General features: G+C 35.7%; 1 protein-coding gene across 1 annotated transcript in view; it reads right to left on the bottom strand.

The window, feature by feature from the left end:
- Positions 1–17,196, bottom strand: part of IMMP2L (inner mitochondrial membrane peptidase subunit 2) — a gene marked incomplete at its 5' end in the record, with an annotated part of 413,525 nt that overhangs the window by 97,464 nt on the left and 298,865 nt on the right. The window contains 1 exon segment of the mRNA XM_072401517.1: positions 7,944–8,046. Within this exon segment, the coding sequence (XP_072257618.1) occupies positions 7,944–8,046 (103 nt within the window).

Raw genomic sequence — 17,196 nt, forward strand, 5'->3', positions numbered from 1 at the left:
TAGTACAAGAACCATCATTTATTCAGTAGTTTAGAAACTGGAAGCTAAATATGTTTCATATTAAAATATTTCATGTGATAGTTTGTTTTCTTCTACTTATGTGGAATGTAATAAATTATTTTGAAACATGATAATGAGGACAACAGATACACTTTAATAACTCACAGATGAAATGAGAGGACCGTTTGTCAGAAATTCAAATTATTCTACATGTCCTAATTTATAACAATAAAAAAATGTAGCCACAAATATGTTGCATATGGAGGAATGTCATGAAAAAATAGCTTTTAATAAATCAAAGGCCATCGCATTTAGACTTTCACTTTGTTTTTTGCACTGTGGATCTTGGTTCATTAAAACAGAGAAAGGGTGATAATATATTGCATGTTTAAAAGAAAACATTAAACTAACTGTTTATTTATCTAATGCTTTGAACCATTAGAAATATTGTGTTGAATTAAGACCAATGTGTAATGACTTGTCCTGGTAGGCTAAAGATATATCTTTATATGGATCTGTCTTACATATCCAAGAGCAGAAATTCCTTTTGGCATTAAAAACTGTATTTGCACTGGTGAAAGTAACATGATTGCTTACTCACCAGCATTACAGGGAGAGGGGTCCAAGGTCTAGATCTGTTACAGTTTGTTGAATATTCATGCAAAATCAATCCGTCTAAAGCGGTATTTCATATATTTATTCTTTGAATCTTTGGTTATCAAAAGTTAATCATCTGCTTGATTAGATCACTTTTTCTATACTCTATAATAATTTGATGTGGACTGTTAAATTTTTTTCCCTCAGAAAAAAGTAAGCATAGGGTTGATTTTCCCATCATTTGGACTCCTGTCTGATGCACTACAAGAATAATAAAACCCATTACTGTTCATTTTTTTGCTGTCTCCAACCCACTTTCAGCTGTTTGCTGCATGCTTTTAGTCTAGTCAGTCATTTAAATTTAACATCATTAGTTGCCATTTTCTTTGGTAGTCTGCGTGCAAAAAAAAATTATTTAAGAATGCTTATGTGTTAATACAGTGTGTGAAAGGAAGATCAGTGAGCTGAGGAGCACCCTATTGTACTGTAACTTCTACTCAGTGGAACCATAAAGTACCTTAGTGAGTCATAGAATAACAGGGATGTTAGAATGTTGCACAGATGATAGAACAATGGACCAGGGCAGCCGACATAAAACAAAAGTGCCAACGTTTTTGATATTTATGTGCCGACAGTAATTTAGGACTGATAACAAAGGAAAGTGAAAACCTGTTTGGGAACTCAAATTCCGGGTTTACTATGGAAAAAGAGTTGTTATGATTCTAAGAGTCCTTTTAGCCAAAACATTTGACAGGTGTAAGGGCCCTGAGTTCTGACCCTATTGACAGATTGCCAGTCTTTGTGATCAGTGACCAGGGACTTTGGAAACCACCCCGTTTCCTGAAGAAAGATATTTGCAGCATTTGTAATGGGACAGGCAATACACAGTATAAGATTAAGGGACACAGGGACACAAGGCAGGGAGGTTTAAGGATACTTTAAGGCACTAACTGGAGTTCAGCTAAAGTCTAAAAGTATAAAAGTCTAGGTATCACATGGAAGCCAGGTAACTGTTTTTTGTTTTTTTTCAAGAAGGTCAGCATTTGTATGTCATTACAGATGCAACCTAAATTACAGTTATTAAAAGATAAACTTGCAATTCCAATCAAGTGTCATGAAAATTTCACATCACTTATCTCTCCATGTTTATAATGAATGCCCCGTGTGAAAGCTTTTAACAGTTTCTCTTAACACATATTATGTTCATCCACACCTTATACATACTTTTCTTAAGATAGATAATTTATGATAATCCATTCACCAGATGCTAGAATGGTAACAGTTGCCTAGAAACATTAACTAAATACAAAATGCAAAGAAAAGGAACTCAGATAATAAGGATATCCCACAGGAGCATCACCCTTCAAATACAAGGCTAAGAAAACCATTGGTCACCACTCTAGTCTTTAGTTCAATCAGACATTTTTGTATATATATATATATATATATATATATATATACACACACCGGTATATATGCTACATGGTAAAAAAAATAAAAATAAATAAACATACTAGAAAACTTGATTCTAGATAGACGCCTATATGCACAGTTGATCCAGGGGAAGGAAAAAAGCATGTTTTACTTTACTCCAATGAGGAGAAAGAAGAATCTTTCCCCATTTCCTATGACAATCCCTGGATTGTGGTATCTTTTTAAAAAGAATTGTAACTCTGTTTAAGATATTTATTTAATACAACTTATTAATACTGTAAATAATAAAAAAAACAAAACAAATAGGAGGTATTATAGTATACACACTGCTAAAGGAGTCAAAGGGACACAGCTTTTCCTCCCTTCTATCAGAGAGGGACCCATCATCCATCATTTTACATACAAATTGTGTTGAGCTTCCCTAATATAAATTCTAGATTGATTTACACAGGTATTATCATATGGTCTTCATGCATTTCTTTGATATATTTGTTTTATCATAATTTAAACAGATATTTTAAGTTATGATAAAAGGGCAGCATGGTGGCTCAAAGGTAAGTGCTCTGGCCTTTGGAGCGCTAGGTACCAGGTTTGAATTTCGGCCAGGACACTATCCACCATTCGTTTGCATGTTCTCCACGTGTTTGTGTGGGTGTCCTCCGGGTACTCCGGTTCCCTGCCACGTTCCAAAAACATGCAGTTAGGTTAATTGGCTCCCACCCAAAGATGACCTTAGACTGTAATAAAGACATATGACTATGGTCGGGACAATAGATTGTGAGCCCCTTTGAGGGACAGTTAGTAACATGACTATTGACTTTGTATAGTGATGAGTAATATGAGGGCGCTCTATAAATACTGTGTAATAATACCAATATTTTCACAAAACCAAACAAATTATGATGTGCTTAAGAAGTGACAACATACTATCACTAAGGTCTGTTTCTGTCTTGTGGTCTAAAAATGCATTCATCATCCTTCTACTTTAAAACAACCTATTGAGCATATTAAAACTACTGTCTAAGAGAGTATTTACCATATTTTCACAAACCTTTATTGTGAAGAATGCCCTGTGTGAATAAGTTACACTTCTTTCCTCTAGAAGCAAGGAATGCTCCTTGTTGTTTGCAATACGTTTAAAGTGAATCATTTTAAAGCAGTTTCACTATTATGAACCATTTTACATATTTATATTATGGGAGAATAGTTTTAGTTTGCAATGTTTTGTACAGTGGCAGGATAATGACTCAATCTCTGCAGTAACTCTTAATGCAAGAAAGTATTTTGCTAGCTTTAAAAATTGCAGCAAGTCTATGATCTACCAATACAGCCGCATCCTTTTCCATTCTTGACTCCTCTAAATGTAATACCCTTAGACAGTATGAAACATGCGTGTTGTTAGCCCCAAAGTGCAAGAATCTAATCTAAAAAATGAACAATAACTGGCATTAGAATACAAGATAATTAATCAAAAAGGTCTGCTATGTGACCGACAAACCTTGGTTAATTAGCTTGGGAGACGTCAGGTGTCTGGGGCTATTTTTGCACATTTCCAGCCCACTGAACAAGAACCATCATCATGATACAAATGCAGATCAAATACTTTCAGAAGACAAAACGCATGGCACTTTTAATTTTCTATTGTTTCGGATGCCAGTTATGGGAAAAAAAAGTTTCAGTCAAAACATTAGCTGTAAATCGTAAATAATTTTAGGTAGACTACTGTCCTAAAAGATACATTCAAATGCCTCTTTTTAAAAATAAAAAATTGACAGTAAAAATGTAGGAGGAAGGATGAAACATCAGAGAAGGCTTACAATGTGTTCTTCACACAAGGATTCCTCTTGACCTACTTTAAAAGTGCCTGAAACTGTGTGATAAAAAGTTCTACTGCCAAAAGCTACATACAGAAGCTAGATTATTCCTCGCCTGAGATAAACATTTGGATCATACCAGGTAAAAATCTAGTGTCTGTACAACTTTTTCCCCAACACCTCCCTGTGATCTGTCCTGTCAGATCACTGAAGGACCAACAGCTAACAATCAATAGGACGGGAACAGTAGGATGCCTCCAGGTCATGCTCCCCGTGTACCCTATCCATTGAACGACCAGTGCTGTACATGTCTCAATTGTTAATAATGTCACTGGAAATTACCACACACTCTTGTTTTCAGCGACAATGATCTAGCCTCTGTACATGATAAAGTCTCTAAATAATTCACTAAATGGTTGGATTTGATTTGTTAGATTTTTTTTTCGCTGGTCAAGTTAATTAGGAAGCTCTGGGCTGAGTCAATGTGATTTTTCTGTACAGTTTTGTCCTCCCCCTCCAAACTATTAACTATTTACATGTTTTCTTTTCTTCAGTAATTGGTAAAGCTACATATTTCTTTTACCTTCCATTTGTAAAAATGCCTATTACTGTATAGACTTTATACATATTAGGGCTATGTCTGCTTTTTAGAACATTGGATGTTCATTCCTAACTAATGGGCTGACATAACACAAGGTATGTGTGTTCTGAACAACATAAAATACATTAGCACAAAGGCCCAAACAAAAGTGAATAGGGTCTTAATAAAATTAAAATTGCTAACATAGGCATACACATCTTATTCATAATAGTTGCAAGTCATGGAGGGTCCAAATGTTTATGCATTACATTTTTGCCAATACATTTTTTAAATGTATTGGCAAAACGTTAGGGCATCAGGCTAACTTTATTTCAATACTACTACTTTGGATATTTTTAATCGGACTTCCTGCGCATCACTTAAAGATTGCTGTTCTAGGCCTGGGTTCATGTGGCATATCTAGAAACCCAAGCTTGTCTTTAGCGGGTTATAACATCATGTATTATGCAGAAGTTAATTTTAATGAACTGTTAAATCATAAAGACATTTGCCACTACTTAAGGTCTTACTTGTGAATTTACAAACATACATTTGAATAGGTCTGGTAAAACCTCTAAGCACAATGATATTGTGTCTGTACCTACCTGGCTTTGCAATGACCAGTGGTCAGTGGCAACAAAGCAGTGTCTGAACCTGCCCATATCAGTTAGTGTGCAATGAGTTGGAAATAAAAACCAGCAGGAGGAAGCAATGACAATAGAGAATATTTCTAGTGCTGTACTATTCCTTGATTAGAGTCAAATAACAAGTAAAAAGCAGTCTATTGGATAGTTGCCATAACTAACTATATATATATATATATATATATATATATACACACACATACATAAATACTTACAAATACATACACAAACAAATCAGTCAACTACATCTGGGTAGCATCATTTATTTTCGACTAGTACTTGTCCAAAAATAATTTATTTGCGACAGGGTTGCTAAAATAATTGTGGACAGCATTTCCTTTTTTTTTAGGAACAGGGAGCAACACTAGAAGTCAACAGCACGTTTTGTTTGAAAATTATGGGTGTAGCCACACTTTTTATATTTTACAACTGTTGTGAAATCAATGCAATATTAGTTTCCAACTCTGAGTAAATGCACAATCTGTAAGTTGTGGAGATGAGGTCATCAGGAGGCTCCCACCTAGCATTTTTTTGGGGGGGCACTTGTTGTACAGGCCTTCTGTGAATTTATGGATGGTTGAAAACACTGCTAGCTGGTCAATTATTATACATACTAAAAATCTAACCTGATTATATATTACTATTTTAAATGTTTTATAGTTTACAACTATAATGCAAAAAGTAAACTTTTATTACTTACTAGAACAAGACAACTTATGTTTTAGTAGTAAAAAGAGCAGGGGTTCTGACTTTCTAATTTGCATGACTGTTCCTGTTCAGAAACTCAAAAAGTGTTGAAATTAGAGGTGAACATACAATTACAATATCTAGGATGAGGTCAGGAACAGCTGCCCCTATATTTCCTCCAGTAAAGGACTGCTCTAGTGGTATGCACAGATGGTCAATGTTTGGTAAAATAAATATATAGCATTGGCATAAAAAAGTTACAATTGCAACATTAAGCATTACATACTTATTGAACCTAACTTTTAGTGTAAAATTACAATGGAACACAAGCTATCCTAAAGTAAATATCAATACACAAAATAATTTATTAGACCTTTTATAGGATGCGCATATGTTTCTATTGTCTAGTCACAATGGTACAAGAACTAATGGTATTCTGGGTGTTCTGGAAATAAAAGGAAGAGCATTAGTTGACTTGGTAAAGAGGAAGAACAACCATCTGGATTCAATTAGAAGAGAACGATTTTGCTATGCCATTGCCAAAAGCAGTATGCATATCAGCTGTGCCTTTGGCTTCGTGTCATGTATATATTGCTTCAAAAATTATCCTGAAATTAAAATACTTTACATGACAAAAGGAACATGTTTTCAGAATTTAATAAATTTGATCCAGAATTAGTAGGTAATAATCCTTTAAACATTTGTCGTTCGAACAAATCATACTAGATTTTAGCCCAAGCGTATACTAAAGTCTTCCCATTACAGAAGAAATAAGTTTGCAGAGGGAGGGCTGTGCTCCGATGTGTTGAGAGTTTGTGTGGGTGGCAGGGGAGGAAAGGGAACCATAGGTGATTAAACGCATTAAGGACATTGATATGTCATCCAATTCTTTCAACACTTGGCAAATATTTAAAAAAATTGCAGCATATCAGAGTATATGTTCATTAACAACGTTGCTATACTGAACAAAAGCACCAACCTGTTACTATATATATATATATATATATATATATATATATATATATATTTATATATACACACACATATACGTCTATTCCAATCCCGTCAATCTCTGTTCAGTTTATTTGAATTTGAACCCCTCTTGAACACACTAAAATTCACCCTCTATGTGTAGAAACTATCAAAATTAAGCACTACACATATACGACTTGCTGGTAGCAATTTAAAATGTAGACATAATAGCAATAAATATGTTTCCTTTATTCAGTAAGAGACCGGTTTCATGTCATTTCTCATGTTATAAAAAAAACAGTGTATTTGTTATACCTACCATGAAGAATTTTCAAAAAACAAAAGTTATATGCAGATCTAAAAGAAGAAGCTCTAAAATAAAAAGTGTAACTTTCCTGAAAAGCCACAGTGTAAATATCAATATAAATCCCACCGTACCAACATAGATACAGTGCAAACATTTAGCACAGTAATATTATAAAATAATAAATCCTGTCTGATGGCTGTCTATTTCAGATAAGCACATAGAGTTCCATAATGTGAATAAGTAATCATCCCTAACAGCCTTGGAATAAAAATAAACTGAGCATTATACCTCCAGGCCTTGCTAGTAAGAAGTAATACAAGCATTATGATATTTCAAAGAAATTAAAATGAGCCACTATGAAGAGAGAAACCTTAAGGAAAACACCAAATAAAGCATCATCCAAAAAGTGGATTTAAAATTAAAATATTGCTCTTGGGTACAGCACAATAGCAACATAACTGCTAAAGACAAAAGATGTAAACAAATGTTGTGTTATATCCGCTCAGATGAAAGCCAATGCTTGGTTAAAATAACACCAAAAAGGCTGATGACAAAAAAAACAAAACAAAAAAAAAAACAGAAACAAATTTGCTCTGAAAGAATTGGTTTTAAAGAATTGGATGTCATTCTACATACATAATAGCAAATATGAATCTTTAATTATTATTCATTATTGTCCAACTAAATACAATGGCTAATTCACAGAGAACAAGTTCATTCAGTCAAATTGCAGGAAATCTTGGACTAGAATAATGTCTCTCTGATGAAATGGGTCTTGTTCATGAAATAATATGTGAATAGTGAAGACATACTGTCATTTAGAAATTGCTGCAATTATTCAGTAAAAGAAAGGACTAAAGCAGAGAATGAAAAACAAAGCAAGTATAACCATTTAAAAAAGTACTTACTGGTCCAAATGCATTACTGTCGAAGCTGTGCCCATGGTGGTCACCTTCTACCCACATATGCCCACTGGGAATTCTCACATATTGTGTCTTGTGTCCAACTGTTCTGTTAACAGGAAGTATAACAAGCCATTTAAATATATTTATATACCAACACATAATATATAAATATTCAGTTTATTATTCAGTCAAGTAAAAGTTAATCCCACTCATACTGCACATTCATAGTTAGAAGTAATTTAGTGATTGTAATTGAAGTTATTAAACTTCAGCAGTTACTTCATGGCCTGCCCTAGTTTCCAACTCCCGGTACCGCTACAACTAACATGGAATCTGAAAGTGGATATTTTATTTTCTCTGAATAATCTAGAAGGTAAGACTTGAACATTTAAAGGATCAGGGAATCTAACATTAACCAAACATTGACTGTAAGCATATTTTCCTTATGCATGCATTTTGATCCATCTACTGTAAATGATCCATCTACTGTAAATGCTTTACTGCTTACATGTATCTCCACAATTTGCTATGGCATAAATAATAGATAATCTAATTTTCATAGCTGTACAGTAGGCAGCAAAGAACATCTTGGATCTGTTTTTTAATCTCTTTCTAAGCTTCATGCTGACCACCCTTTGGATCACCCAGCCTTTGAGTTGGCTAAATCGATGCTTCTGTAAATATTGTTACCACTAAAAACTTTGGGAAATATTTTTAACCCTTTTGTCTGGAATAAAGTAGTAAAAAATGCATTTTTTTTAATTAACTAGGGTTAGCTCTCTATTAGATGGTAAGGGTTCTCCCCTCCTCCTGTGTCACTGTCTGTATGTGTCTGTCATTTGCAACCCCTATTTAATGTACAGCGCTGAGTAATATGTTGGCGCTTTATAAATACTGTTTAAATAATAATGAATAATATTAATATTGGACAAGTTTCTCCTTAAAGATGTGTTCCAGCCTACTGTTTTATTTTAAACTGAATTTTTATTTTTTTTTAGACATTCCCTCATTGGAATCTTCCAGGTTCATGTGTTTCAGAGGCAGTTATTGAGTCCCACCAGAGAATGTTTGAAGGAATATCCCTGTTTTTTTTTTTTTTTTTTTTTTTAAGGATTCCCTGTTTTATAAATAGAGCCCTTACAGTCGTAAAAACAATACAAAGACATTCACCAGGGTTGCCACAATTTGCACATGGTTCTGTTAGGTACCAAAGGGGGGACTTTGGTACTTAACAGACTTTAGGCACACCTTAGAATAGTTCACACAGACATAGAAGTTTACCACAGCTCATTTATTAGGCCTGATTTATTAAAGCTCCCCAAGATACACAAGCTCTCCAAGCTTGAGAAGATACACATTTATCAGTGAAGCTGTGTGATCCAGCAAACCTGGAATGAATCTGATCCAGGAAACATTTGCTAGCAAATAACTTTGAAGAAATCCATTCTAGGTTTGCTGGATCACACAGCTTTACTGATGGAAGTGTATCCTCTCCAGCCTTGGAAAGCTTTAATAAATCAGGCCCAATATGTCATTTATTGACGACAACTAAAAGCTACACTTAAGCTGGTGTATGAACATCATATGCATAATGATGATCAGGGGTATGCAATAGAAATGTATTAGATGCTCCTAAATCCCCACTTGACTGCTCACTTCATCAGTTCATACTCAACATTTAGATTTAGAGATGTTGAACCTATGAGAGGCCTGGTGGTTAGGCAACACTATCATAACTGGAAAAAGTGGTTGGGTACCTAATCAACTAAAAATTGGATTATCTACTAGTCATAACATTTCAAAGGAAAATTAGGACAGACATACTCATTTCACGGGCACATAACACAATACTACCTTTATCTTTCCTGCCTCAGTCTATTCATACCGTTTGATTCAGCCAGCAAAGGCTCATATTTCCCTAAACTATCTTCTACAGTCCACAGACCTACCTATGGTATTAAATTCCTCCAATATTCAGTTCACACTTTCCATATCAATCTAAAAATAGGAAATCTCCTCAACTACACTGCCTAGCACTGTGGAACCTGGGTATGCATTCAATACCCTTATCAGAAATTGCTTTAGTCCCTCAAAACCTAAGGCACTTAGTTTTATGTATTCTTTGCATGTAGGTAGACCCTTATGCTTCTACTTTCTCTATGTACGGTTACAGGAAGAAAATTGCATCATAAAGTTTCGTATAACACACTCTATAAGTTAGTTGGATAAGTTCATGAATGCTATTTCAGCATGTTCCACAGAGTCCACAAAAATCAATAAAAGTTCATAATATATATATAAATAAGACAAACAATCGATGCTTAACTCCAGTTGTGAAGGGCAGCAATGCTAGCCCTCAATTCTGAAAAAGCTGAACATGGAAGAAAAATAGAACAATGTGGTTTGTGCTTTAAAAGAAGAAAAAAAATACAATCATCCTATATTAGGTTTCACAGTGGCAAACAGGGAGATCGCTTTCAAAATATGTTAAATGAGACTTTTCGGGATGGTAGTTTGTAGGTAACATTCACAGGACCAGCAGTATACAATGTGAAGTGCAAAGCACTGTGGAGAAATGTAATCTCTGGAAAAAATCCTTGCTATCCCAATGGCAAAAGCTTTAATTGGGCACACAACCTGACACAGCATGTGCTCATTAAAATTTAAATGAGCTCTCTTGATATGTGTGCTATATCATGATTGCTGTTGTGGAGGACTCACAACAGAAGGTAGCATTGCAAAAAAAAAGGAAATTAAATCAATAATACTGCTGTACATTGAAAGAAATACCTTGCAGAAAATGTGCATATCATAAACAAATGCAACATGTAAAATAAATAAATGCCTTAAAATTGTAAAACACAGATTATAATTTAATGGCATTTATCTATTTACTTTTCTTCTATCTTTTTGTCCTAGTTTTAGTTTTGTATTGAGCAGAGAAGGATTAAAACAGTGTAGTCTGAAGGATATGACTAATTCATAACACTGCATCACAAAAAAATATTGTCTGCTACTTGGTCTAATCTATGTGTCCTATGCTAAATCAAGTACGCTGAATCCAAACCTGAAATATAATTCTGCCTAGGAAGTCAGGATCTTAAATTAATTAGGAGTATAGATGTGATTAGCTACATTCTTTCATTCTGTGGTTAGTATGTAATCTTTATACATAACTAGTTTTTACCTCATAGTTCCAAGACATAAACATAATTTTATGTTGCAACAACATATACAATTACATATAATTCACTGGAGTCCTTGTTCAACACATATGTACACTTCAGAAGTGTTTCAGGCACTTGCTTTTGCGTTTGTGGCTCTCTGCAGTCACCTGTTGCAGAAACCAGCAGTAGTCACCCATCATGTTGGGGTTACACTGGCCTTGATATCTTGTTCCCATAAGAGAAATGTCCTAGTGGAACCTCTCCCCTTGTTCATCACTCACATCACCCAAATTTTGTGGGAAGAAGTCCAGATGGGAATGAAAGAAAGTAATTTTTAAGTAACATTCGGAAGCCAAGTTGATGGTAGGCTGTTAGCATGTTTTTCACGAGTTCAGCATGGTTTTCAGCTCGCTGGTTGCCCAGAAAGTTTTGTGCAACTAGCACAAATGAATTCCAAACAGCAAGTTCAAGTGGGTTCAGTGGCATCACACATCAAATTGCGGATTAGGGGACCAACAAAAAATGCCTGCTTTCAGTTTAGCATCTGTTATAACTTTACCAAACTTGTCCTTCAGATACTGAAAACCCATACCATCACAATCCACTGCAACAACAAAAATTTTCATTAATCCAAGTTTAATATTAAGTGGCGGAAGGTAAGCTTTCTGAGGATCAATATGTGATTTATGCTTCATGTTGTACTGGCCAACGGTGCAGGTCTGGGTGGCCATTCTTTCACTTTGTAATGGTTGCTGTCATCACGACTGTTCCACAGGCACAGAAAGCACATATAGTTTGTATATCCCAATTGCAGGCCAAAAAGGAGTGCCACCACCTTCAGGTCACCACAAATGTTCCACTAGTAATCTGAATAAATTTCAAAATGACCTCCATGGATTCGTATGTCTCTTTAATCTCCTCCGCATGAGGAAAAGAAGGTTTTTCGGTACCTTTATGCAGCAATACAGCTTTCAAACTTGCTTTGCTCGAGTCTATAAATAATCTCCACTGGTCTGGTATGTATTCGCAGCCTAACTCCATCTTCAGCATCATCAGACCACTCATGTCGGTACAGAAGCAAATGTCGTTTTCCAGCTTGTAATAACCTGCGAACTTTGCGTGACCATCATGAAAGCATGAAATTGTCTTTCCTTTTTGTAGCAAATTCCACTCCTTTAATCTGATCTCCAATTTCACATCCAAAGTAATACTTATAAGCAAATCTACCCGATTGGTTAGGTTCTTGCGTTGATCACACAGGGTATATTTGCCACAAATGTAGCTAACATTGTCTGGTTCATTAACACAGCAGCGCCTACTCATCTTTAGCTCAAAACAGACTCACTATGGCCTAGCTGTACTATCCAATAAGATGGTTTCGCACTAGAGACAAGCCTTTGGTCCATCTCGCCTTATATACCTATTTCTGACGTCAGCTCACTGACTTGCCCAGACATGCCCAGCTGCTGCTGGAACATGCATGCCACCAAGGGGCGTGATTCAGCTGAGGCGGCAACAGGCAAAGTGGTAGCTGCAACTGGTATATTGTTCCCATGTAAAAATACATTAGCCAATTACCGACCATTTGAACAGCTATAGCATGCCTATACCTTAAAACCTGTATGTGATGGGCAGATTCTGAATCAGCAAACTCGATATCATGTAAATCACTTGTGTTATTCCCAGTAGCAAAATTGTTGTTGTGCAGTGTTACTACTGTATAGTTAAAGTATGAATAAACAGATAATAGATTACTTTTAGTAATCACTTCACCTATGGTAATGCTATTCTATTTTGCTCTTAGAATCCATATAACTCCAATTATTTATAAAAATCAGCATAAAGCAAGTATTTTGTAATTAATTGGGAGGCTTAAGTTGAAAGGTTTGGAAACAAAAAAAGTAGCTTTATGTTATGTATATCTTGTAAAGTTTGTAGTTTATTATAACAATACTTTTACAATCTACTCGGGTTGAATGCAGTTGGTTTTGCGATTGCACTACATAGTTCTTTAAACAAGATTGCAAAATTAAAGTGTATCACATGTAATAGTGCTTAATGCCCAAATGATCCATCTTAAACCCCAGACACTGTCAAGTCGGAGGTGGGGATCATGCCTAGGCAGAGTTCCCATCATTGGGAACAGGGGGTATTTCTTTACCGGACCGTAAACAAATATGTTTGACTTTTGCAATGCTGGAACTTGGGGAGAAAAATTTCTGATGGTGGTCCTGTGCCTAGGTCTAGGTAGAATCCAAAATGAAGTACTGTTGTATCTTAAGGGGACTACAGATATTATGGATGCACATGGACATGTCATGATATGATTGGATTAAACTTAGATCACTAAGTTTTTAATTTTCACCCCAGAACAAATGATTGTATCTGCTATTGGCTTAACAAACTTTTTTTAAAGAGTAGGTTCTATATTTACAAAGTTTACTTACCCTAATTGCCAACCTCAGGTCATGTTCTTGACCAAGCGCAATTCATTACAATGTTTAAATTTTAGCAGCCTGAATCTATGAGGATTCTAAGGCACCACAAAATGAAGAACTGGGTCAGCAGAATTCACTATTACAATGGGCCACAGTATCAAGAACTTGCCAAGTATGCAACAATATTTCTTTCACTTATTTGTCTGTGTTACAAATCCCATTATACAAGCTGTGGCTTACTGCACACAATGAAAAGCTGTCCTTGCTCCTCCTTGGCATACTTTTTTTCCACCTAGGTTCGTGGGATGGTTGCTTTTAAATTAAGAGTTAGAAAGCTGATATATAGGCTGATATGTAATTTGTACCAACCCAGCACCCCTGACCAAAAATCTGTCACGATTCTATTAAACTTTCACATTGATTTATTCAGTCAGAATCTTTTGTATATGAGTTTTAATAGTTGTTCTACACAACACATTAGGTGAGTTTCTGCTTCAATGGAAACAAAACACAATTCCATTACAAAATTGATTGCATTTAATACAAGTAATAAGCAGTGATTAGGCAGGTATATAAAAAAGACTAATGCAATGTATTTATCAGAAACCTTGCATGTTCTGCGAATAGTTTAGCCTTTAAAATGTGCATACATTTCATAAAATTGATATTGTCTTTCAATGCTGAAGTGAAGTAGTGCTTGCTAGATTGGAGGTTTTATTAAAGAAGAGCAATCATTTATGTAATTCTATTAACCTGATCTAGTAAGATCATCAGCATGCTAAAATGCACCACTATTATTGGCATGCTTTTACCTTTATAAGCGTGTATAAAACAGAAAATAGTTTATGGAAAAGCTCATTTGGAATGCTTTTATACATCTGCCTTTGGTTCTAAAATTTGCCAACCAAACTGAATATCTTTTATGAACATATCTGATAGAGACTTATATATCCTTATATATTTCAATTCATTAAAACATCATAGTAAGAATGTTACATTTTTGTTTTAGCTCACTAATCCATACTCATATCATCTTGATCAAACATCACCGTATTCCAGATACCTAACCTAATACCCATTCTTCTCACTAACAAACATGAAATATATTTCTCTTATGATACATTATGTAAATTTTCTTTCACAATTCGGGCCCCCTACAAAACTTGTTCCCACAGTAATGCTGAAGTGGCATTTTCTCGTGAAGGTCACCCAATCCACGCTCCTAAACTTATAGGTCTAATAATGAAGAGCCCTTTATGTCTCTACCTATTGTGAACTTTGTGCCCCTTACACTTCAAAGTTGCCATTCCATTACTTCCTATTAATATGATAATATTTATATAGCGCCAACATATTACTCAGCGCTGTACATTAAATAAGGGTTGCAAATGACAGACAAATACAAACAATGACACAGGAGCAGGAAAAGACCCTGCCAAGAGGAGCTTACAATACAGGAGGTGGGGGATAGAGCACACAAAAGAAGTGAGAATTTTAGGATAGTGATTGAGTAATGCGGGTTTAAGAGAAAGAAGATGGTAGGTATGTTTGAAAAGATGGGTTCTGAGTATTTTAAGTAGGAGAAAGCTGAAAAGGACAAGGAAGACAATTCCAAAGATTCGGGGCAGCCCTAAAAAAGTCTTGAAGCCTTGCGTGTGACAATGAGTGAGGAAGTAATTATTTGGTCATTGGAGGAGCAAAGAGAGCAGCTAGGTTCGTCTTTTTCTACCATGTCAGAAAAGTAGGTGGGACAAGAGCAGTGGAGGGACTTCTCTAATCCTCTAGCCCTGTTTTTTAATTATTGTACAGTTTTGCCATCTAGCTCCTACTTCTGATCCACTTTCCGCAAAGATCTTTGGTTACAAACCTAATCACAAATTACTTCAACAATTCACTCTCAGTGAATGCCTCAACTGTTAAACTTTACTTTGTCAGTCACAAATTATACACAGCCCTTAATTACCTGCTGGATACATGCTTAACCTGGTTTCTAATTCGTTGAGAAGATCCCCGGGCTCTAGAGGTTAACCTCCAGTGCCCCGCCATCGCAGTGGATTCTTAGAGCTGCAATCATTCTTGCAGCCCTGAGAATCCTGTTTGCGATCCACGGCACAAGAGGTTAAATGGTGACGAGTTTCGCCATTCAAAACCTCTAGTGTTCCCTGATTGGCTGAGGAAAGCTTTCCTCATCTGGGGATCGCACACTGAGCTGATCAATGAATGCAGCCGGCGCTGCATTCATTGATCAGCGCAGCCCACAATGTTTTTGTTTTTTTTTAAATTCGAGCTCGATTGTTAAATTTACACCAGCCATTCTCGCTTACAATTTCGATAAGCAAGAACGGCCAGATTCCCCGCAAGATCCAGTTTTAAAAAACAGTTCGCTCATCCCTAATTACCATAATGATCCTGGAATTTTTGGAAGCAGAGGTAATTATAGCATATTCTGTGAAGCAGAGGTATTGTGGTATAGTAGTATGAGGTAAAGTGTTAACTATATTCTAACGCAAGCTTTATACAAATCTTTCAGTGGCATCCTTTTACCACCTTTTTTGCTGTATTTGATTGCTTTCTCTACCCTGCTGTCCTAGCTACAGATAGCACTGCTCAATCTGATCATTAGTTCCTATACTAAACAAATCTTTTCCTTCTCTATAGCTATGTTCCTGTTTCACTTCCACCTTATGCTTTCATAAAGTTTAAACAGGCCTAAGGCGATTTACCCTTTTCCCCATATTTAACTTACTTCCTTGCCCCTTTAATCTAGCTTCCTCCAATCTTATTATTCAGAAACTACTCATAAAGGTGACCATGGGTCAATTTTAGTTTTTTTTTGTCACTGTATTTGAATATTTTAATAATACAGCTGGTATCAAGTATGAAAATGTTGGATGTCCTAACATAAACCTTTCTGTGGTGGTGGCATAACTAAGGCTGGACACACCTGCCATATACTTTGCTGAAATTCATTTTTTCACAATCTTTTCCAAGAACAAAAGTCTGCACGATGCATGAACGAGCGCTGTACATACAAGGCTGTTCTGCTCTATAGAGAAGGGAGGTGGAGAATGACAGGGCGACACCCCGCTGCGCTCTCTCCCCTTCACTTTCATTATGATCGTTCCTCGTCCGTGGATCGTTGGAACGACACACACCAAATTCTTGTCTGATATCAGCTCTGTGGCGATTAAAGAATGATAATCATCTGACGTGTGTACGTAGCCTTAAGACTGAGAACATTTTAGGATAAGACTGCCCACTAACTAAGTAATTACTTCAGTTTAAATATAATATTTTATGCACTCTTATTGTTCTGACTTCTTTTTTTTTTTAATTTTAATAGCTTTGGCACATTTGTCACTGTGACTTTGCTGCAAATAGTTTCTAACACATAGGTCATGTGTGTAATATTCTGTCGTCAGTTGACTGTGACATTTGGACTTTTAAATAGAATTTGATTATTGTAATAATCTATATGTGAAAGACTAAAACCAAGAAAGCTTAACTTAGGTGCTGCTCAAACATGTTTGGTTCTAGACCTGGTCTGCTGAACATGTCTTGATGTTCAGGCAAAGTTGCTTTAAAATCAATAGAGAAGAACTGGTTTTACTGTGGTCCCAGGAAAGTCACTACAGCAACCAGTGTACCAAA

This window comes from Pyxicephalus adspersus, chromosome 2, assembly GCF_032062135.1.
Source record: "Pyxicephalus adspersus chromosome 2, UCB_Pads_2.0, whole genome shotgun sequence".
Taxonomy (NCBI): Eukaryota; Metazoa; Chordata; class Amphibia; order Anura; family Pyxicephalidae; genus Pyxicephalus; species Pyxicephalus adspersus.